Source organism: Dreissena polymorpha, chromosome 5 (assembly GCF_020536995.1).
Source record: "Dreissena polymorpha isolate Duluth1 chromosome 5, UMN_Dpol_1.0, whole genome shotgun sequence".
Lineage (NCBI taxonomy): Eukaryota > Metazoa > Mollusca > Bivalvia > Myida > Dreissenidae > Dreissena > Dreissena polymorpha.
Genome location: NC_068359.1, coordinates 12,379,343 through 12,404,920, shown reverse-complemented (window position 1 = coordinate 12,404,920; position 25,578 = coordinate 12,379,343). Strand labels below are relative to the sequence as shown.

General features: G+C 35.4%; 1 protein-coding gene and 1 long non-coding RNA gene across 5 annotated transcripts in view; one reads left to right on the top strand and one right to left on the bottom strand.

Annotated features, from left to right (window-relative positions):
* The first annotated feature begins 6,336 nt into the window (after nt 1-6,336).
* LOC127882217 (uncharacterized) overlaps nt 6,337-25,578 on the top strand; it is a 64,466-nt gene continuing 45,224 nt past the window's right edge. The window contains exons 1-5 of one of the 4 annotated variants that reach the window (XM_052430729.1): nt 6,337-6,374; nt 8,707-8,865; nt 9,254-9,354; nt 9,925-10,149; nt 10,571-10,660. In XM_052430729.1, coding sequence (XP_052286689.1) covers nt 6,353-6,374; nt 8,707-8,865; nt 9,254-9,354; nt 9,925-10,149; nt 10,571-10,660 — 597 coding nt within the window. In that variant the 5' untranslated portion in view covers nt 6,337-6,352. Of the gene's footprint in view, nt 6,375-6,617; nt 7,598-8,000; nt 8,164-8,706; nt 8,866-9,253; nt 9,355-9,924; nt 10,150-10,570; nt 10,661-25,578 lie in introns of those variants that run through there. The other 3 variants (XM_052430730.1, XM_052430731.1, XM_052430732.1) reach the window with 3 other exon arrangements.
* The window catches only part of LOC127882237 (uncharacterized), a 73,101-nt gene continuing 66,360 nt past the window's right edge, over nt 18,838-25,578 (bottom strand). The window contains exon 3 of the long non-coding RNA XR_008050456.1: nt 18,838-19,198. This is a non-coding gene — a long non-coding RNA (uncharacterized LOC127882237). The remainder of the gene's footprint in view (nt 19,199-25,578) is intronic.

The window sequence follows — 25,578 nt, the reverse complement described above, 5'->3', positions numbered from 1 at the left end:
AATGAAGGACTTTCTGGGATCGTAACAGCTTGACACGGCATAGCATGAAAATAATTCGCGTTCAGAAGCAAGAGTCTGCCAAAGCAAAAATCATCAAAAGACTCTATGGCGGCAATTTATATTGACTAGACACGGCAAAACTGGCATACTGGTATTTTTAGTTATCAATATAAGTCACATTGTGCTTTATAAATTGTATTTGAGCATTTTGCGACTTATTGAAAGACTATGATACCCGATATCAACATTTCATCGGGGATTTGCAGATCACCAAGCTGTCCTGAAATTCAACATTGATTTCAAACTCTTTACTGGTTTGTACTCTTTCTTAGTGTTAGTACTTTTTATCATTTTATAGTTAAATGAACTGTGTCACAGTAAAAGAGACATTAAGGCGATTGTGGGCCAGTTTGGATCTAGATCAGCTGCCTGCATTCGCTTGAAAGCTGTTTGCTTAAAAGTGTTTTTCTGACAATAACAAATAATTAATTGGATACTGATTTGACTGCACTTTCCTGTGACCTGGCTCAAATAATAGAATTTCATTAATCAAATTATTATTTTGAACATTAATCAATTGTTTTTCTTGTCCCTCGGGATCAATGACTCCAGCACTTTCCTGTTGAGAATTGAATACTGCTAAAGGCGATGCTAGGGGGCGTGAGAGATGTTGCACCTTCCAGTATCGCTCGATTGTTCATTGTCGGCTCAGGTACTACGTTCATGTACCCCGGGTACTCTTAAGTATACTTACATGTATCCCGGGTACGGTAAATATACTAAAATGTACCCGGGAAATTTAACCCTAAATCAGTCGTTGTCGACTATTTTTTTGTAATAATTATATATACACATTTATGTCAATTTTCTGTAGAAAGGCCTCTATACTATCAGAACACATACTCAAAAAGCATGTTGATGCAGTGTTTTTGAAGAGAAGTGTGTTAAGATAATCAGTTGCACGTTTTACGACATCGGATTTTGGGCGCGAATACAACTCTGGTCCAGTCTAATATGGACCGAGTACAATTACGTTTATTTACCGTATCTGGGGTACATGTAAGTATACTTGTAGTACCCAGGGTACATGTAAGTATACTTAAGAGTACCCGGGGTACATGTAAGAAGTACCAGAGCCGACAATGACCAATCAAGCTCCATTATCCCTCATGAACCGACTAAAAAAACCGAGTCGGCAATATTTGACTTAATTTTTGGTTTGGTTGCTCTCGAGGGATTGAAAATTTCAGAATCTTCCTAAAAGCCCTACGGGTTTGATCCCCAGAAGCGACATTGAAAACTAGCATACTTTGTTATCTAAAAGGCTGCTAAACCTGATATACAATGGTAATGTGAATTTCTCTCACATGATGTTCATCAGTCATCATATTATATAAAACTTACAGCAGTAGTAAACAACTAGACAATAATTAATGAACGCATCTTTCATTTGTCTTTGACACTTGATTTTGACATGGCCTAGATTTAAATATGTGACTGGACTTTACCAGCACTCTTGTAACAGAGCTAAAGTTTAAATGTACCATTGAAGATCGCCTAAATCCAGATTTGCTATTATAGACGTGTGAAAGTTTTAAGGGTGTGACAAGTAAGCAAAAATTGGTCATTACCCAGAGGCCACAACTGATCTATGACTGTATTAAAACAAGAAAAATCAGTGCCTGATTTAGTTTTCTTTAGATAGTTCAATAACAAGGGCTGTTTGTAAAACATGCATGCCCCCATATGGGCTGTCCGTTGTAGTGGCAGCCATTGTGTGATAGGTTTTTTGTCACTGTGACCTTGACCTTTGACCTAGTGACCTGAAAATCAATAGGGGTCATCTGTGAGTCACGATCAATATACCTATGAAGTGTTATGATCCTAGGCAAAAGCGTTCTTGAGTTATCATCCGAAAATCATTTTACTATTTCGGGTCACCGTGACCTTGACCTTTGACCTTGTGACCTCAAAATCAATAGGGTCTTCTGCGAGTCATGATCAATCTACCTGTGAAGTTTCATGATCCTAGGCATATGCGTTCTTGAGTTATCATCCGAAAACCATTTTACTATTTCGGGTCACCATGACCCTTGACCTTTGACAGTGACCTCAAAATCAATAGGGGTCATCTGCGAGTCATGATCAATCTACCCATGAAGTTTCATGATCCTAGGCATATGCATTGTTGAGTTATCATCCGGAAACCATTTTACTATTTCGGGTCACTGCGACCTTGACCTTTGACCTAGTGACCTCAAAATCAATAGGGGTCATCTGCGAGTCATGATCAATCTACCCATGACGTTTCATGATCCTAGGCGTATGGGTTTTTGAGTTATCATTCAAAAACCATTTTACTATTTGGGTCACCGTGACCTTGACCTTTGACCTAGTGACCTCAAAATCAATAGGTGTCATCTTGCGAGTCATGATCATGTACCTATGAAGTTTCATGATCCTAGGCCCAAGCGTTCTTGAGTTATCGGCTGACAACCACCTGGTGGACGGACCGACCGACAGACCGACCAGACCGACAGACCGACATGAGCAAAGCAATATACCCCCTCTCTTCGAAGGGGGGCATATAAAACAAGGGCTGTTTGTAAACATGCATGCCCCCCATATGGGCTGTCCGTTGTAGTGGCAGCCATTGTGTGATACGTTTTTTTGTCACTGTGACCTTTACCTTTGACCTAGTGACCTGAAAATCAATAGGGGTCATCTGTGAGTCACGATCAATGTACCTATGAAGTGTCATGATCCTAGGCAAAAGCGTTCTTGAGTTATCATCCGAAAATCATTTTACTATTTCGGGTCACCGTGACCTTGACCTTTGACCTTGTGACCTCAAAATCAATAGGGGTCTTCTGCGAGTCATGATCAATCTACCTGTGAAGTTTCATGATCCTAGGCATATGCGTTCTTGAGTTATCATCCGAAAACCATTTTACTATTTCGGGTCACCGTGACCTTGACCTTTGACCTAGTGACCTCAAAATCAATAGGGGTCATCTGCGAGTCATGATCAATCTACCCATGAAGCTTCATGATCCTAGGCGTATGCATTGTTGAGTTATCATCCGGAAACCATTTTACTATTTCGGGTCACCGCGAAATTGATCTTTGACCTTGTGACCTCAAAATCAATAGGGGTCATCTGCGAGTCATGATCAATCTACCCATGAAGTTTCATGATCCTAGGCGTATGCGTTCTTGAGTTATCATTCAAAAACCATTTTTCTATTTCGGGTCACCGTGACCTTGACCTTTGACCTAGTGACCTCAAAATCAATAGGGGTCATCTGCGAGTCATGATCAATGTACCTATGAAGTTTCATGATCCTAGGCCCAAGCGTTCTTGAGTTATCGTCTGACAACCACCTGGTGGACGGACCGACAGACAAACCGACATACCGACAGACTGACCGACAGACAGACCGACATGAGCAAAGCAATATACCCCCTCTTCTTCGAAGGGGGGCATAAAAACTAATTTCATAAGCCTGGTAACAGTTTAACGGTAATGCTACCAATGTGTCACACCAGGGCCTTGAATTTGAAATCTAGGCCATGCATGGTCATTTCTTCATGAAATCAGGACACAAAATTGTATTTTAAGTCCTTAATTGACCTGGCTATAAGTTCTCAGATTATTATAAGCTCAATCAGTATATTTATATCATTATTTATGCTTTGTGTATTGTAAACATATACACAATCATGCAGTTACATGATAGCAATAAATAATATCAAAGCTACCCATGCTATAAAGGTCATTGACAAAGCCTATGGTCAAAATGTGAACACATTGAGTGTAATCGCCCTCTCGTGCCAGCAAAAACAACACGTTGACAGGTTGTCATTTTTGACAGTTCTACTTTCACTTTCATTTTGTGATATCAAACTATTAACAATTATGTGGCTGAGAAAAATATCGCCATTGCTTTTTATTCCGCTGGTAGGGTGGCCTATATCAGTTGAACTGTCAGTCAGTGTGTCAGTCTGTCCGTCCGTCCGAAAACTTTAATGGCCATAACTTTTTTAATATTGAACATAGCAACTTGATATTTGGCATATATGTGCATCTCATGGAGCTGCACATTTTCAGTTGTGAAAGGTGAAGGTGAAGGTCATCCTTCAAGGTCAAATGTCAAATATAAAGCGTCTGTCTGTCTGTCCGAAAACTTTAACATTGGCCATAACTTTTTCAATATTGGCGTGCATGCGTATCTCATAGAGCTGCACATATTGATTAGTGTAAGGTCAAGGTCATCCTTCAAGGTCAAGGTCAAAGGTAAAATTTTGCAATATTGAAGATAGCAACTCCATATTCGGCATGCATGTGTATGTCATGGAGCTGCACATTTTGAGTGGTGAAAGGTCAAGGTCATCCTTCAAGGTCAAAGGTAAAATATATGGCTTCAAAGCTGCGCAGCAGGGGGCATTGTGTTTCACAAACACAGCTCTTGTTTAATATATTTTCTGCACATTTCTTCAAAAAACTTACATCAATACACGATTTTCTTCGTTAATTCAATCATTCCTGACAGACTTGTGTACATATTTTGCTTACATTTTGACGCGCGTTACTAAGGTAGGACCGCATTACCGCATTGACGGAAAGGGCCGAAAATGTGCGAGTGTGGGTCAAGTTCCCCACAGGTACTACTTTCCCGTTCCCCCAATTTTTTTTCCGTACCTTAAATTTTTCGTACCCAATTCGAAAGAAAGAAAACATGTACACAATTTTACAGTATCTATCTCCCTTGTTTAACCTGCTGAGTCATGTTTCCCAATCTATTTTTCGGCGTAAGCTGTATTAAGCCAGCTTTTCACCTTAGCCTGACCTTTGTTAGCGTCCAATAGAATTCAAATAAAACTTCCCGCGGCCAAGTACAGATGAATACACTTCATTGACTGCATGGGCTGTTTTGAGAATACGACCAGAACATTGGAAACATGTCTGCGTCTTTGTAACACTGTTTTACTGCGTGTTCAGCATGAAACAATTTTATATCTAATGAAAAGGCTTAATAGATAGAACAGTTTAACACTCAATCTCAACATCAATAAAGTTTGTTAGTCCACCTTTTATTTTCAGAAGATTTTCAGCGCGAGAACTTTTGCACTTAAAGGCTATTTTCTCATATTTATTACTAACTTCCATATTCCTGTCAACATGTTAACATGTTAAAGTATAGAGAGCAGTGGAAGGGAAGACTCACTTTAATGCATTGCATTTCAACTCGCGAGGTATATCGGGTCAATTTGCGGCCACTGTGTGTGAATGTCAGAGTTTACATACAGGTCATTGCTGCGTCTCTACCCTATGTGCTGATCGGAGTTCGCGGCCAGGAAAATAATCGTTACATAATAAAGACGCTATAGCGTGAACTAGGTGAACTAGAATTTTCTTTAGACCAGACAGATGTTAAATGAAGATATCCAGCGATATCATATGGTATGTCAATAATAGATTCTTAATGTGTTTTACAACAATACCATGATAAATATTATTTTTTATTAATTTAACAACAATTATGCCATCATATTGACTAATGAATTAAGCATGAGCGCAATGATTCTCGATACTGTTAAAAATCGCATCAAATAGCAACGCCAGACAAACAACTAAAACAGGTTTGTTCGAAGAACGCGCGTATAAATATTTAAAATATATACGGATACTTCGCGTGTGGCCGGTTGACTCATATGTTTTAATTTCACTTCCATTCTTCTTTTGGTTTTCTTTTTTGTATCTATACGTTTATGACCAGCAATATGTAATAATGTAAAATAAGCCGCGAATACTCCGCGTATCATCCCGTACTGCGTTTGCTGCAGCTAAGAACTGCACAGAAAAAGACATTCGCTATCTTTGATCTCATTCATTGAAGTCTTTACCTTTCATTAACTGCAACCACAATCAACACCGTATATCTTTTTTAAAGATATTTCTTGTTACTTCTGCTCTAGAATTTGTTAGACCCCTTGGTTTCAAAACACTTAAAGGGTAAATACTTCAAAATGCATATTTTTCAAGTATAATGACATTTTTGGCTAAGTTGTAATTTCTTGTTGTAATCTGAACTTATTGTTTTGTCACATGTGTTATCAGTTTGTAACAATTAATCTATAATGGGAACTATTACTGATAAGCCATCTTTGAGAAATTCCCTGTAGATATTGATCATTGCAGTGTGTAACTTTTTACCGCTCAGCTTTCTTAGCCAGGTAGTGTCTGATACAGTTAGAAAACCAGCATGTGTTGCCCTGAACAAATTGATAATGACCACAGACTGACAGAATCATGATTCCTAGGTACTTAATTACCCTCTCACTGTGCTCTATGCCAGATGTTCATATCAGTGGTCAGTAATACAAGCTAGTTGAAGTGTTTGATATATTTTATTTCACAGAAGGAGTATTAAATGCATGTTTTTAACAATTAACAAAAAAATATGTAATTTAAATGGGAACTTCATATCAAAACAAGATTCCGTCCGTGATAATTCACTTTATATAATCATATTTAAGATATGTTTACACATATCAAATGGATACTCTATGAAAACAATAAAGAAATAATTTCAATTATAAGTTTCTGGAGATAGAAATCAGAATCAGAATAACCTTCAAAGTCAAGATTTACCTATCTTATTTGCATACATGCCAGAATTTTTTAGGTCCAAAGCGGGACATTCCATAAAAAATTGTCAGGACATTTGACCAAAAAGCAGGACACCTAAAACGATCTATCATTCCACCTTTACTGTAGTCAGTATAGTACTAACAAAAACTCTTGGTACTTTTATTCAAGACATAAAACATCTGATATGAAGCATGAAATCTAAAACATAACAATAACAGTTTTATTAAATAAGACAACAGCAAACAACGAAGATAATATTCATTTTTTTAGAGTACAAAATCTGGAACATTACGACAACAATACTCATTATATTACTTTCACTGGCAAACATTAACGCAGGGGAGGTTATCCAGTACACTGAAAGTACGGGTTACAGTAAACTATCTACCTAACAGTTACATCAGCTTGACACGGAATGCGCGGCCGTACACATTTCCGAGGTAGGTTTTTGGTGGAAGCAAACCGTCTTTGTGTTCATTTTAACTGCCAACAACTTAATTGGAGTAGGGTCAAACTGTCATGCATAGCACCTCGTTGTTTTTATTACAATTACACCCAATTACACTAGACGGGATGGGTATCACTTATTGGACTGTTTGTTGCGATTTTGGTATATTGCACATTCGGATTATTCCGCTATTTTGGAACTAAACATTGAATGTGAAAGACTCATTAATGACGTAGAGTTTATTTTACAAAACAATTCTTTTGTAAACCGTTTCAAACAAAGACAAAAACAAACACATTTTCAACATTTATTTCATTATAATACAACTATCGATAGCAATAAGCGACCACTATCTTGAAGACCACCAGGGTGTGAATGCCTGATAATATCAATAATAAGCCGATAAATCGCTGATAAGGTGTCATAAACAACACTGGTACACACGAGAAGTAGAATCGGATTGTTAATTGGGGGCAAAAAAGGGATTAGCGGTGGTAAGTGTTAGCGAAACAGAGCTTGAATAGCAAATTTTATTGGAAACCTATAGACCTTACATCATTTTTTAACGAATGTCGGGACAAATCGTCTCATATCGGGACGCCGGGACAAAGGGCCCAAAAGCGGGACTGTCCCGCCGAGATCGGCAGAGTTCATTTATCAAGATTTAATCATTTTCAGGCTTTATGTATTAAAACGATGTCAGAAAATTGAAAATAAAACGGTAATGAATGATACACAATATTTACGAAATGAACTATAAAATCGATACATTTTCATATTTCTAAATTGTTGAGTGTAAAACAGCCTACTGTTGAATAATATGTTTATAAAATTATATTTAAGTAAACGGCAATACCTTTAGTTAATTGAATTACAACTAATCAGCGAGGTCATACTGACCGGAAATAAGCGTTTGTCGAATAAATATTTCCGCATTACATAAGTGCTCACAAAGAAACATAACCCGTAACCATCCCGTGACCGGTTCACTTGCGTAAGCAAACGAGACCGCAATACCACACCTGGATAAGACAGTTGAGTTCGAAAATTGTTTGGATCGGTAAAAAAACATGGCCGCCAGGGGGGGGGTCTTTTTCCTTATATTTATATAGTAAAAAAGCTTGTGAACACTCTAGAAGTCACATTTTTTGCCTAATCATCATGAAATTTTGTCAAAACATTAGCTATGTGAATGTCTCGGACAAGTTTGAAAATGGTCGTGATAAGTGGAAGTTGTTGTTCATTCTTCATGAAACATGGTAAGAACATTATTGTGTTTCATTGATATCTTGGGCTGCAAAGAACAGGTCATTTCTTTTTATCTCAGGTGAGCGACTTTGGGCCTTTCAGGCCTTCAGGCCCTCTTGTTTCAATTGCAGAAAATGTAATGCTCCGGGCAAATGACTTACAAGATCAAACTACCTACTGATTCCAATACAAAGATATAATTCTTATTTCAATGCCAAGATCTTTACTATTTGAGAGGCATTCAAGGCTGGACCTTATACATTGAGCGTTACTTCACAACTGGCTATTATTATTGTATGTGCATATTTTTCTACATAAGTAATTTACTCAAGTCGTCTCAATCGTATGATTGTAGACCTGGATGCCACGTTACACTACAAAGATGCGGACTTCCAAATCCTCTACCAGAGAGTGCCTCATGAGGCGTGGCTTGCCATGTTAGCCGTCTTAATCACACTGGGTGTGGTAGCTGTAGGCTTAATCACACACCTCCTTGGTTTCCACCTCTATCTCAGTAAGTTGATGTCTGCCACTTTATTTTATTGTGCCTTCTACATTAGGAATCAAATTGGAGATTTATGTTGTGAAATTGTGCAAACAAAAATCTTTCAAATTTTTCAAAAATGTTCTCAAACTGTTAAAGTTTCTGTGATAACCAGTCAAGAGAGGCAGGGGAATGCGCAGGAAGCATCAATTATCAAGCAGCTGCGCTCAGCTCCGTGCTCTTTCCTTTGTCTGCATTTTCATAAAATAATGTTTGAATAATTGTACATGATCCTAGAATGCTTTAGACGCAATTATTGGCTGAAGGATAACATATATTTCTTATAAGCAATGATTAATATTGTTATGAAACAGAATGTGATGATATTGCTGCCTTAATTATGATCTGTCATCTTCAGTTTACCACAATTTGACAACATTTGCCTTTATTACGGCTGAGAGACCAGAGAAAAGCCAGGCAAAGCTCAACAAAAATACCACAAGCTGCTACATAAAGAAGGTACTATACAGACAATATGGAGTGCTTTGAATTATTTCATAATTTATTAAGTTTTTGGCAGTACATTTCTGTTGTAATGGTGTCCAAAAATTTGCTAAACCTTCAGATGTTTAATAAAATTCTTCTTGCAAGAGAAATAAGACCTTTTGATTGTTGACATTTCTTGCAATTCAAGATAAATCCTTCTGGCGAGATAAATAAGACCTTTGATTGTAGACACTGCAATTCAAGAGAAATCCACATTTCAAGAGAAATAAGACCTTTTGATTGTTGACATTTGTTGCAATTCACTATAAATCCTTATTGCAAGAGAAATAAGTCCTTTGATTGTAGACACTTATTGCAATTCAAGATAAATCCACATTTCAAGAGAAATAAGACCTTTTGATTGTTGACACTTCTTGCAATTCAATATAAATCCTTAATCTTGCATGGGAATAAGACCTTTTGATTGTTGACACTTATTGCAATTCAAGAGCACGTTTTTTTAAATTTCCTTCTTAGTGAAAATTAAACCTAACAAAATTATTGGTTCTTTACTCATTTATACAAATGGTGACTGATCCACAGGGCAAAGTGAACCCATCAAACAACAAGGAAAGCAGTTCCAACAACTCAGTCCAGGGAACCTGCCTGCACAAGAACAGCAGTTCCAACAACACAGTGCAGGGAACCTGCCTGCCATCTTTTAACTTCCTCAAGTACATCAAGAGGGGGAACCGGTCCAAGGTTGAGATCCCACCCACCTCTGCCAGCGCCATACCTGCAGAGAACAACAACAACAACTCTAAACTGGTACTCAATTGAAATGTTTTGATGTGAAATTTTAAAGCATGTGAAAGTCCTGGCTGTATGAATTCATAATATATACACACATTCATTTAAGACTTATTGTGGGGTCTATTTTAAACAGTGTTCAGATACAGTAAGATTATTGCTTTTGGTCTATTTTTTTAGATGATTGCTACTCTTAGAACTTCAAAAATGTTGAAACTGGTTTTGTTTTACTTTTCTCTAATGATGTCAAAATGTTTGTTCGTGAAACTTAAGTTTCATGAACTCTTGGTAAATAAATCGTTTATATATTTGTGTGAAAAGTTGAACTGAGCTTAATGTTCTTTAAAACCATTTGTATGACAATTAGACGTTTATATTATATTTAGTGCTAAGGAATTTGGATGACTATTTTGCACGTTGTTATCATCATTGTTTCCAGGTGATGGACAATGAGCTCAACGGCACCACCCTGTTTATGGTGAACGAGACTGCCATGAGGTTCAAAGCCAACAGCAGCTTCCAGAATTCAGTATTGTAGACTCACCAAACAAACACCTACACCTATTGTCCACCTTTTTTTGGTTTCCAAATCTTTTAGTTTAAGGAAGAGCAACTAGTTTTTGGAGCAAACAGAAACATCTTTTTTTATCATAAGAACAACATTTTTATTTTAGATTTTTTTTCATACTTTTTTATATGAAACATTTTTTGGTCATTTTTTTTAAATTCAATTTTATACATGAAACAATAGTCTACATGGTCTACAGCTCTTTTTGTGATTTTTTTATTATAATTGATTTTATAAGTACACACCACAGTTTTTGTTTATATATTATTGTAGTTGATTGTTTTATGTATGAGGGTTGTTAGAGAAGAATTGGGACTTTACTTAAATTCATGAGTACTTTTGACCTTAAAAATGCACCGTAAGCATCATTGCAAATCATTTATGTCTAAGCATCAGAAAAGCATTTAATAATGATACTTTGATCGTTTTCTTTTTACATAATAAACAAAACAGTGTACAAATGCATTTTGGCGTTTGTTATGCAGCGTTTGTGACTTGAACATACGCTTAATAAACATTTTGCTTTGATGTTTTCCCAGGATCACATTTGGCAAGATATTTCTGATGTTCCATTTACTCCCAGGTTAAACATGTGTGCTCAGTGGCAGTTACACATACAATGGTAACACGTATTTGATAAAATGTCCCTGTAACTATGACTACATTAGGGAAGTTCCATACATCAGTTCAAGGTCATCATACATCATTTCAAGGTCATATCGGTCACAAGAATGACTAACATTTTGGAAACTGAGCACGTGGTTTTAACACTGTTTTGATGGGGAAGTTGTCTTGGTGCAGATTTCTTATGTTTACAGTTAACATAAAAAAGCAGATTTTGCATTTTAATGATTGACTTCATATAGCCGGTTTTAGGCATTTTTCTCTCACCATCTACTGTGGGCACATGACCCTGAACTGTTTCTTTAAGTAACTTTCTTAGTTATGTGGACATGTTATCAACAGTGTTACCGTTGTATGCGTAACTGCCACTGAGTACACATGTTTAACCTGGCAGTAAATAGAACGTCAGAAACATCTTGCAAAATGTGATCTGGGAAAAACGTTCAAGGCAAAAACGCTGCATAACAGGCGCCAAAATGCATTTATAGACTGTTTTGTTTAATATGTAAAAAGAAAACATTCAAATTATCATTATTAAATGCTTTTCTGATGTTAAGACATAAATGATTTGCAATAATGCCAACATTGCATTTTTAAGGTCAAAAGTACTCATGACTTTAAGTTAAGTCCCTATTCTTCTCTAACAACCCTCATACATTACACAATCAACTATTTGTGCACTTGAAAAAGACTTAACTTGTCTGAAAATATAGGACATTATTATATTAGAATCCCAGTACTCTGCATGCAATGGATGGGCATGTAGCCATGGACTCTTGATAGGAATGCTATTCCTCTGATTGTTAATATTCATTCTTATGGCGAAGAAATTAATTATCAATAGTCATAATCTTTTGAACATTTAATGCATAAAGTCAATAACTTCTCTGGCAACCCTTATATATGTATCATGTAAACCTTTGTAGTTCAATTGTGGTGTGTACATAGTAAAATAATAAATAGAAAATGTAAAAAAAAGTATAAACTAATCATAAATAGTAAAAAAAGTAAAAACTTCTTAAACTTATATCAAAATGTTATACCTTTTATACAAACTGCAGAAAAAGCTTCTTTTTTTAATAATTGCAAACATACTATGCTGCAGGCGAATTAAAATTGTGTTAAAACACTTTGGAATGCTTGTACAACTTTTTTATGGGTCGCTTGATGTGCAGACAAAAATTGCATTTTTTTATTCATGTTTTTAAATTAAAAAATAAAATGTTTCTGTTTTCAAAGCGTGTTATTTTTCTTCTGATGTCTGATTGTTCTTTTGAACATACAGATTGGTTGACATAGCATTTGATGAACAATATGAAACAACTATATCCAGAACAAATGAAAAGATGTTTCAATATTTTACTTTCTGCAAAATTGTATTTTAAGAGCTGAGTGGAAACTGTTTTATCTAAAATCGACCATTGAAGCAGAAAGTGAAGTAGCAGTTTCATGCATAACCCTTATGAAAGAGACAATTGAAGCAGATAGTGCAATAGCAGTTTCGTGCATAACCCTTATGAAATAGACAATTGATGCAAATAGTGCAATAGCAGTTTCATGCATAACCCTTATGAAATAGACAATTGAAGCAGATAGTGCAGTAGCAGTTTCATGCATAACCCTTATGAAAAAGACAATGGAAGCAGATAGTGCAGTAGCAGTTTCATGCATAACCTTATGAAATACACAATGGAAACAGATAGTGCAGTAGCAGACCCTTATGAAATACCGGTAGACAATGGAAGCAGAGAGTGCAATAGCAGTTTCAAAGTGCAGGAGCAGTTTCATGCATAACCCTTATGAAATAGACAATTGAAGCAGATAGTGCAGTAGCAGTTTCATGCATAACCCTTATGAAATAGACAATGGACGCAGATAGTGCAATAGCAGTTTCATGCACAACACTTATGAAATAGATAATTGAAGCAGATAGTGCAATAGCAGTTTCATGCATAACACTTATGAAATAGACAATTAAAGCACATAGTGCAGTAGCAGTTTCATGAACAACCCTTATGAAATAGACAAAGCAGATAGTGCAGTAGCAGTTTCGTGCATAACCCTTATGAAATAGTTGATTGAAGCAGAAAGTGCAGTAGCAGTTTTATGCATAAACCTCATGAAGTAGACAATTCAAGCAGATAGTGCAGTAGCAGTTTCCCGCATAACCCTTATGAAATAGACAATTGAAGCAGATAATGCAGGAGCAGTTTCATGCATTACCCTTTTGAAATAGACAATGGAAGCAGATAGTGCAATAGCAGTTTCATTCATAATCCTTATGAAATAGACAATTGAAGCAGATAGTGCAGTAGCAGTTTCATGCATAACCCTTATGAAATAGACAATTGAAGCAGATAGTGCAGTAGCAGTTTCATGCATAACCCTTATGAAAAAGACAATTGAAGCAGATAGTGCAGTAGCAGTTTCATGCATAACCTTATGAAATACACAATGGAAACAGATAGTGCAGTAGCAGACCCTTATGAAATACCGGTAGACAATGGAAGCAGAGAGTGCAATAGCAGTTTCAAAGTGCAGGAGCAGTTTCATGCATAACCCTTATGAAATAGACAATTGAAGCAGATAGTGCAGTAGCAGTTTCATGCATAACCCTTATGAAATAGACAATGGAAGCAGATAGTGCAATAGCAGTTTCATGCACAACACTTATGAAATAGATAATTGAAGCAGATAGTGCAATAGCAGTTTCATGCATAACACTTATGAAATAGACAATTAAAGCACATAGTGCAGTAGCAGTTTCATGAACAACCCTTATGAAATAGACAAAGCAGATAGTGCAGTAGCAGTTTCGTGCATAACCCTTATGAAATAGTTGATTGAAGCAGAAAGTGCAGTAGCAGTTTTATGCATAAACCTCATGAAGTAGACAATTCAAGCAGATAGTGCAGTAGCAGTTTCCCGCATAACCCTTATGAAATAGACAATTGAAGCAGATAATGCAGGAGCAGTTTCATGCATTACCCTTTTGAAATAGACAATGGAAGCAGATAGTGCAATAGCAGTTTCATTCATAATCCTTATGAAATAGACAATTGAAGCAGATAGTGCAGTAGCAGTTTCATGCATAACCCTTATGAAATAGACAATTGAAGCAGATAGTGCAATAGCAGTTTCATGCATTACCCTTATGAAATAGACAATTGAAGTAGAGAGTGCAATAGCAGTTTCAAAGTGCAGGAGCAGTTTCATGCATCCTTATGAAATAGACAATTAAAGCAGATAGTGCAGTAGCAGTTTCATGCATAACCCTTGATGAAATAGACAATTGAAGCAGATAGTGCAATAGCAGTTTCATGCATTACCCTTATGAAATAGACAATTTAAGCAGATAGTGCAATAGCTGTTTCATGCATAACACTTATGAAATAGACAATTGAAGCAGAGAGTGCAATAGCAGTTTCAAAGTGCAGGAGCAGTTTCATGCATCCTTATGAAATAGACAATTAAAGCAGATAGTGCAGTAGCAGTTTCATGCATAACCCTTGATGAAATAGACAATTGAAGCAGATAGTGCAATAGCAGTTTCATGCATTACCCTTATGAAATAGACAATGGAAGCAGATAGTGCAATAGCTGTTTCATGCATAACACTTATGAAATAGACAATGGAAGCAGATAGTGCAATAGCAGTTTCATGCACAACACTTATGAAATAGATAATTGAAGCAGATAGTGCAATAGCAGTTTCATGCATAACACTTATGAAATAGACAATTAAAGCACATAGTGCAGTAGCAGTTTCATGAATAACCCTTATGAAATAGACAAAGCAGATAGTGCAGTAGCAGTTTCGTGCATAACCCTTATGAAATAGTTGCTTGAAGCAGAAAGTGCAGTAGCAGTTTCATGCATAGCCCTCATGAAGTAGACAATTCAAGCAGATAGTGCAGTAGCAGTTTCACGCATAACCCTTATGAAATAGACAATTGAAGCAGATAATGCAGGAGCAGTTTCATGCATTACCCTTTTGAAATAGACAATTGAACCAGATAGTGCAGTAGCAGTTTCATGCATAACCCTTGATGAAATAGACAATTGAAGCAGATAGTGCAATAGCAGTTTCATGCACTACCCTTATGAAATAGACAATGGAAGCAGATAGTGCAATAGCTGTTTCATGCATAACACTTATGAAATAGACAATTGAAGCAGATAGTGCAATAGCAGTTTCATGCATTACCCTTATAAAATAGACAATTGAAGCAGAAAGTGCAGTAGCAGTTTCATGCATTACCCTTATGAAATAGACAATCGAAGCAGATAGTGCAGTAGCAGTTTCATGCATAACCCTAAAGAAAAAGACAATTTAAGCCGATTGTGCAATAGCAGTTTCATGCATGACCCTTTATTGTGCAGATCTTGCCAGATATATTTCATTGATTAACTAAATGGGTCTATCTTATTACAAGTGAATTTAACCAATAACTAATATATGTTCATATAATTATTAACAAATCATCACTTACAAAATATTATGTGTTCTGATTATACTATTATAACATATATACTACAGTGCTCCAGCTAGGTCTAAATCGAAGGGCGCCTCGCCCTGCCCTCCCGATCCTCTGCCCTGCCCCCCCCCCCCCCCCCCCGAACCTCCGCCCTGCCCCCCCCCCCCCCCCCCCCCCCCCCCCTCAAATTTTTTTTTTTTTTTTTATATTTTTTTATTTTTTTTACATATGATAATCCATAAATCTCTTATTACATTGTAATTAATTTAATCCTCATTGTAGACATTCTATTTGAATGGTTTAATAATAATGGGAATAATACAATTATTTATAACATATAAATTAACATGCAATAGAAAGCATTCCAGAAACACCCGCGCGCTCGAATGTGCCCTTTTCACAAAATACTGTGCGTCGAAAGTGCCCTTTTCACAAAATACTGCGCGTCGAAAGTGCCCTTTTGACAAAAAAGCCCCCCTGCCCTTTTCAAATCCTAGCTGGAGCACTGTACTAAATCATGATGTTTATATTGAAGTGCAATAAATAATGATTGACCAGTTGTTTCAAACAGGTTAAATGTTTGACAAAAATTAACATTATATTCTGTCATACACTAAATTCTAGCATACTAAATTCTAGCATACTACTATGAAAACTTCACAGATGATTACAATATTGAATCAAAGTACTGACAGTACTGGTGTGACGATGCTTTTGAAGAGGATTGATATAAAAGCTTCTATTTAAGTGTATCTACATGTACATCACCACAATTGTGTATGTGGGTACGAAAATTTTGGGTAGGAAAAAAATGGGTACAAAAATTTTGGGTACAAAAATTATGCCCCCAAAAAATGAAGTACGTAAAAAGATTTGGTTACGAAAAAATTTGGGTAGGAAAAAATTTGGGTACGAAAAAAAACTTGGTTTCGAGCAAAAATTTGGGTACGAAAAAAAAATTAGTATGAAAAAAATTGGGTACGAAAAATGTAGGGTAGGAAAAAAAAATTGTGGGGTACGGGGAAGTAGTACCCGTGGGGAATTTTATCCTTTCAGTGAAACTGGGAGGCGGGTTACATTCTCGATCAAATATAACAAGAAATATCTTAAAAAAGGTATTCAACGTGTATTTTCTGTACTACTTATATTTAAAAAAAACTGTCTGTTACAGTAAAACGTGTGTTTACACCATGCTCTTCAATTTCACATGTATATCATACCAAACTTAATATTTGGTTGTTTCCTTTCCTAAGTTAATGATGCTATGTGTACGTACGTGATTTCACAATCCCATTTGCAACATATACGTTTTCTCTTTTGATTATTTTTCTTTTTCTCTAATTCAATAAGCTTAGGCATGTTTGTTCGTTAAGTACAGCAATAATTTCATGATGATTCCCGATCGAAAGTGGGTATGAGCACATAGTCGTAAGAGCACTTGAATACGTGAGTTCGCCCATGAACACATGGTAAGGTTAACTAAATCTCCGCGATATGACCTAATATGTGTTTAAAACAGCAAACAATAGCCAACAAACGAATGAAATGTCAAACATAGTATGTGCACTGATGTGGCTCTGTAATTTATGTTTGAAAAGTTTATTAAATATGCAAAATGAGAAAGCACGCAGAAGAGTATCACAGATATGATACGGCTATTATGCTGTTTATATACCATAGTCCCTACAACGTTTACAAATGGCAGGTTCGAAATAATTCGTTTTCTTTACACTCATGATCGCGTTGAAAGTTAATTATACACGTTTTAATTCGCAATTTATTTACTAAATCACGACAAATGTCAAATACAATACAGAAAATGTATAGTTGTTTCATTTATCTATAAACATATAATGGATTGAATATAACTGATTTAAAATTAACGTTTTCAAACTATTATAAAATCTTTTCCCAGAATATGCTGTCCTATTTATAGCTGAGCTTCCTATACCTTTATCAATGATAATCAGCGAGGTATGCCGATTAGAAAAATCGAGCTATCTCAATCGGACTGGCTCGGTCTTTTACATAGGTTGCCATTGTGAAGAATTTTTTCATGATATGATAACTTAGACGATGCTTCGCAGCATCGTCAAAAAAAGGTCCAGCCACTATTTGTTTTACTTTCAATGTAAGCCATGGTGAGCAGTCTATGTCCGGGGACCGGCTGTCATGCGTCGTTTTATGTCAACGTTTAATGTCAACGTTAAGCTAATGACCTCTATTGAGACCACATTTGTATGCCCCCACTAATTCAAAGGACCAATGGGTGGATCTCACTTTAACTTGTACAGCTTAATTATCTTAATGTGTTGATGAACACAGGAATGCATTTTTTATGCATTTGGATGCAACCAGTTTTAGAAATGTAATGGACCTTTGTCTGTTTTGTGTGTGTGGCTTTCCACGACAGAAGTTCCATTTCATCTTCTCAACAACCTTAACGAGAAGATGATCCTAAAGAAAGGAATTTTTGATACAACCAGATTGGCAGAATAATTGCTGTGTGTCGGTTTTTATGCCTCTCCAATGGAATCATATAGGTGCCGCATTGTCTGTTTCTCTGTCAGTCATTCTGTGCTTTACATTTCCTCTCTCATACTCAACCAGTTTTCATTGGTTTGTCACCTTACTGTCTAAAAATGTTTATGAACACAAAATTGAGGCCAAGTTTAATAACCTTAAAAATCCTACCAGGAACTCTTGTAGATATGGCCCTTGAATTATTTTGCGCTTTGTTAAAAGTGGAATTAAATTCTGGAGTTCATATTAAGAAATAAAAGAGTAATGAACATGAACATAATATGTAGGTAGATTTCATTTAGGGGTTGTTTTTAGTGCACAAGCACCATAATTCTTGCTCCTGTATATTAAGAGTTATTGCTCTTGTTAATTTTATATACTTAAATCAGTGTCCCAAAAATTTCTTATTTTTCAGGTAGCCCACTGGGCCACCAGTAAAAATATTTGGTAGCCCATAAAATTTACCTACAAAATGATAAGAGGCAAGTTTTCATCTTTATTTTATTTATTCATTTGCATACACATAATACAACAAGTAGTCTGATGTGACAGGTAGACATAACAAATCACTTATCAACAGCATAACACAGTGACACAATGTTTTAATTCAGTCCAATAACAAATAGTCTTATTAAACTGCACTCAGTACACAGTTATAGTTATAGAACACAGTCACTATCATTTCCAATCAGTAGCTGACGATATCTTGTGGCCTGCGAGGTGGCGTGTCCCAGGTCCACAGTCCATCCAGTGGTGGATAGCCCCTTCCGCCTTGTAATCATAGGTGGTGGTCCATCTGCATGCACCCTCATGAGTGCTTACAGCGTGTCCTGGTTCATGTGTGAATGCCTGGAGCTCTCGATGAGTTTTATTGCTGAAATATAGATGATAAAATTAAGAGTTTATTAACTTTATTTACATGTTGTGTTTACAAGTTAAATATAGTACACGGCATGTATTGAAAATTAGAAGAGGTATCACCCTGAAACTAACTGATACTTTTTCTTGGAAACTGAATAACTCTTGCTCCATTACCTAAGTTGTTGCCCATTGTTACTTTGTGTACTTAAATTTTGTCTGGAACAGTAAGTGTGGAAATGCGTGTCGAAGTTCAGCAGTTGTTTAAGTATAATTGAAAGCTTACACAATGGATGCTTTATATGAGTGTAATAGATGCTCACATTTTTGTCACGTTTTGTAAAACTAGAAATACACTTTTGGACCTGTGTTCGACATAACTTAAAGTAAAGTATAACTGAAAAAGTGATCAAACTTGCTTTAGGTAATTATGTACATCAAAGTAGTATACTGGTTATAATAGCACAGGTTAAATTAATTAACATGAGCGGAGTTTTATGACACTCAGCAAAATTTTGTGGCATTATGTCCCATAGTTACTTCAAAAGGCATATTAAAGAATATTAATTAATCTTAGTTAAATACGTCAATACAACTCATCAATGTATATTTATAGGTATTTTCCAAAAACAGAAACTAACGCTCTTAATTAATATCCCCAAATTATGATTTTCACGCTATTTTTGCCATTTATAAAATCATTCCTTAAAATGCCTTTTTTTTAATTTACTTCATCACGCCTCTATGCCTTCTTGGGTATAACACGTATAATTGAGGCCTGTGACATTTTCAAGTGGCCTGTAAATTGTTTTTACTGTAGGTCAGTCTTGCATGTAATTTCTGACTGTCTTTCACCAGCACAACTTGTTTGAACTTTGGTTGCAAATATTTTCTCTGGTCTTTTATTGGATATCTGTGGAGATATTTGCAGTACTTTACTATGTATGGTTTAAATAATGACAGCTTATTAATAGTCAAACTTAAATATTTGTGAATGTATTCACATAAACCTCATATTAATTATTTTGCTACTAATGAAGAATTAAAGTTTATTTAAATGAGATTATCTGAGATATTATCAATAAAAGGAAAACACTCTTGCATGATATTTTCCAAACTTTCTTTACTTGTCTCCCTTAGCCATTTTTTACCCAAATTTTTCTTTGAAGTAGAGCTATGTTCCATTTTGAGCTTACCTGCTAAGATAATGATTTCACAATTTAGTATTTAATAAGAAGCAGGTGACTACCAATTAGCAATGCGTGTTAAATAAACAAATAACTATCAAGTGCAATAAACTGTCACTTGCCAATATTTCCATAGCGACCGACGAGTCCATTTGTAAGATGTGTATCACGTGACTACACAGGGTCGTGGCGGCCATTTTGTGTTTTGAAAGTTGCAAAATTGTTGATTTTTATGATTGCAGTGGTCGTTGTTAGCTATCAAAATGGACTTTTGGGAATGTAAAAGGGCGGTCTTTGGTCTTTGTTCGCAGGTTCAATATATAGCGAAATCATTCGGGAGGAAATCGGTGTGGTCGTTATTGACTGTTGGTCGCTATTAACAGGCTGTCGCTCGGGCAGGTTGGACTGTATTCATTATTTAGTCATTCCTTTACTATGCATCAAGGGATTCTGTAATAACTGTCCATAATTGTTCTCCATTATCTAGCTGAGTGTCAAATATAAGATTCAGGTTGCTAGGGTCATGGTCAAAGTCACACATTAAGGTCAAAATCACACATTTTTATTAAATATGCCTTATATGTTAAGGATTCTACCATACCAAAATGGATTCTCAAAATGTACTGATGTAATTGTTCTCAATTATCAGGCAGTGCAAGACCTATGTGTTTTTTACCAAAGTCAAGGTCACCCATCAAAGGTCACACATTTGTAGTAATATTTACTATTTAGCCATTATTTTACTATGCATCAGTGGATTCTGTAATAACCTTCCATAATTCTTCTCCATCTTCTTCCTTGCTGTGTGTCATATGTAAGATTCATGTCTAGGGTTATGGTCAAGGTTCATGTCTAGGGTTAAGGTCAACATCACACAATATACTTCATGTAAGGTCATACGATTCACATCAAGGGTCAAGGTTACACAAATGCTTCATGTAAGGTCGTACACTAAAACCTTAAACTGACCAGCATTTTTTCCAGAATTATGTATACATCTTTGTACTTAAAAATTACAGGTTAGAGATTTTGTGCTCCAACAAGGGAGAGCATATAGTTGCTGACTTGTCTGTCCTTCCTTCTCTCATAATTTTATCTAGAGAGGATATTGTAATGGTGTTGTCCATCCCTCCTTTTATCTGGATGAGATGGTTTTGGCGTTGTCCATCCGTCCAGAAAACTTTTGTGTCCAGAAGCATAATTTGGCGGGGGATATCAATTCAACGAATTTGCTTGTTATATGTTGATTCAGGGTTATTAACCACTTTACATAATAGTCACTTTGAACTTAAAGTTTTATATACCTCTGTCATATGAAACATATTTTTATATACATTACTTCATTCTTAGTGTCCAAACCGTTGTTATTATTAACAAGACATTTCGTGTATTTCGTCAGTAAAATAAAGAATAACAAATTGGATATCTTGGACTAAAAATACAACCAAATTTCAACATTTGTAGTAAGCTAAGGTAAAAATTTTAAAAATGAATATACAATTCATGTACTGTTAATATTGAGGGTTTCATTGGAGGATGTTTTCACCTTCTTTCAAGTACTTCTATCTTACAGATTGGGGTTTAATCCCCCTTGAGAAAGCCCTTCAACATCTAATAAAGATAATGTGAAGAGGCTATTATTTAGTCAGGTGGTACTTAACATTGTGGTGCCTGCATGTAGTGGACATGGCCTCTTGATATGCAGATATAGAGAACCCTTTATGGGAATACAAGATTTCCTGCTGAAACATTTTGACGTCATTTACTACAATTTTTTTTAATGGACCTGTACACTTTCTTTTTGTGTTTTAACATAACTGGGCACACAAATTAAGTGTGTTAATTAACTCTGAAAATGCTGCTTACTTTTCTGCTACTTAAATTACTTTAGATTTAAGTATTGAATTTTCTGAAGAATTCTTTCTTTAAAGTGGATTAAAGTGACACAGATTTTGGCTTTTTATGCCCCCGGTAGGGTGGCACATAGCATTTGAACTGTCCGTCCGTCAGTCCGTCCGAAAACTTTAACATTGGCCATAACTTTTGCAATATTGAAGATAGCAACTTGATATTTGGCATGCATGTGTATCTCATGGAGCTGCACATTTAGAGAGGTAAAAGGTCAAGGTCATCCTTCAAGGTCAAAAGTAAAAAAATACAATCCAAGGGAAGTACTAAGCTTTTAAAGGGAGATAATTCTAAACCCTTCCAAATGATATATTGAAATTTTATTTCAAAGTGGCGCCATAGGGGGCATTGTGTTTCTGACAAACACTTCTCTTGTTTATATGAAGTTTGTCATTGAATTGTTTAAATTGATGAAAACGCAAACAAGAGAGTTCTATTATAGACCAAGAATAGAATTTAAAAAAAAAATTTTTTTCCTCAACAGGAAAGGAGCTACTTACCTTCACATTAACTTTAATGCTGTAACCACTCGGCTATCCGCATTGATTCAATACCAAAAGATCATTTATATTATATTCAAGCAATCCTTGTATTGTCACAAAATAATATGAAAACAACAAAGGCATTCAACATTATTCAACCCTTTTGTGTTGGTATTTCTAATGTTTATTAGAAAAGTACATAAAAAAAAACATATGTTCAGTATAAGTCTACGTGATAAGTGTTATTTTGCCCCCTGATGATAAATGTTTTTTTTTCAATGTGTGAAAAAGTTGGAAAATTGTCATTACAAAATTCTGTGAACAAGTAACTTTAACATTTTTAAAAGAATAAGAAAAGGTTTCTACATTAAGTCTGGCTGCCATATACATTTTTTTGCCATAGGCAACACAATTCCGAGATTTTAGTTTCGCAATACATCAAGGTCCTTTAACACCAATAGGCAATAAAAAAAGCCATAGTGATTCAATATTGATTCAGTAAGTAATGGTATATGATCACATGGTATTCGATCATTAGGTGTGATCAATTATATATTGGGGCATTCATGTTTACACACCATTTATTACACCATTGCCTGTCATTAAATGCCAGTAAATGTTAGTCATTTGGCAAATGCTTGGAGGTAGCAAAATCAAGTGTCATTAGTTCAAATTAGCAACTGTCTACTGAACATATTATTCAATACATAATAAAATGATCATAGTTTTGATAAAATACAATGATATTAATTTCATGGAATAACTATTTTGTTTGTAAGAAATACACTTTAATTAATGCTCGTGGAATGTCTATTATACCACTATAAGTTTTCCATTATAACTCTGCAAGATAGCTCAGACGTTCCAAGTAAACCATTTACCTATGGGTTCCCATGGTACTTGATGAAGTTATGCATAAAGGTATGAGCGGCATAAATAACATATATTATATAATATTATTTATGCATTAGTGAACAGACAAGGACAAAACTGTGTTGATTGAAATGGTTTTCATAAGATAATACAAATATTTTGCACCCATCTGAAATTATTTACTGAAATTACTTTTAAACATAAGTTAATACCCTTGTTGTATTAACATACATTACTTCAATATGATAGAATAAGTTAACATAGAAAATTGTGCAAATATTAATTGTCACAGCCTTATATCCAATTGCACATGTGAAATGTTGCCAGTTACGAATTTTTGCAGTGTGCAGTTTTATAGCAGAACACATGTTGCCGTTTAGGATATAGAATGAGTAACAGGATATCAATAATTGTGTGATAGGAATAGCATAATGAATGACAAAAAAACTGTTTACAGGGACAGTTTCTTAAAGTGATAATATTCAATATAATTGTTAAAGATTCAAAACAGAATGTACACTTAGTATATAAACAAGCAAAATAATACTCCTGACTTAGAAAAATGTTAAAATTATTCAGCAATTATAGGACTTTCATCATTCAAAATCGGTTTGATTAGAAAGCGTTTAAAAAACACTTTAGTCCCCTACCGGTGAAACAGGAGAGGGACTTATGGTTTGCGCTCTGTGTGTCTGTCAGTCTGTCACACTTTTCTGGATCCTGCCATAACTATAAATGTTGTTCATACTTTTTCATGAAATTTGAAACATGGACAGTTGGCAATATGGAGATTATGCACGTCATTTCATTTGGTTACTACGTCAAGAATTTTGGTTGCTATGGCAACAAATAAACTACAAATATTGCTGAAAATGGTGGATCCTGCGTAGGTAGGGGACTTTAATTGCTTGGCAATAGTCTTCTCCTTCATAATTTGGCAACATGTTAAGTTCTGATGTTTTGCTAATACAGTCTAAATTTACGTGGCTCCGTGGGAGCACTAAGCTTCGGCTTTGGCTTCATATCCTGGGGACAGCAACAAATTGTATTCAACTTTATTTTTGGTATTATAATTGTACCGTGCTTTGTGAAAAATGGGTTTAATACAGTAAAGTGTCCTTTCCACTTTTATGAATTTTTTTTGTTTAAAGAAAGTCTCTTCTTAGCAAAAATCCAGTGTAAGCGGAAAGTGTTATCCCTGATTAGCCTGTGCAGACTGCACAGGCTAATCTGGGACAACATTTTACACATGCATTAAACCCTCTTTTCACAGAGCACGACCCAATTAGTTAAGCCTATTAAAAACAACATAGATTTGTTAGTTTACATGTTCAAAATTAATAACATTTTTCAAAAATAGGAGAATCAGTGGACTAGGATATAATATTTTTCATTATTTACATAATTATGTTTTATAATTTGATCAAAACCACAAAATTGCTTACTGATATTTTTGCATTTCTGGCTGCAAGGGATGTGTACAGAGTCGGGTCAAACTGGTAGTGTTGTCACAGATTTCAAAATGATAAATTAATGTGATAAAAACTGCACCTGCAAAGTAATCAAGTGATGTGATAATAATTTATGCAACAGATTTGTATGTTCATTCTGTAAATATAATTTATCCTTGTTCTGGGAAAACAGCACATGTTCATCTGGGATGACACTTTATGCACATGCATTAGGACCATTTTAACCAGAATAATGCTGTATTTATGACTAGGCATCAATGACACTTGGAAAAAATTATCATTTGGTTTCCCTGATGCTTGAAAAGAAGACAGGTGTACACAAATCAGCTTGGAAGAATGTGTTTGAACCATTTTTATTAAATTGAACAAGATTCTTTTCAGGTGTGTTGATCTTTTGTTGTGGCCTGATATAATTATACTCTTTTCATAATAATGATTAAAAAATTACCCAGTCTAAAATCTGAGCATTATTAT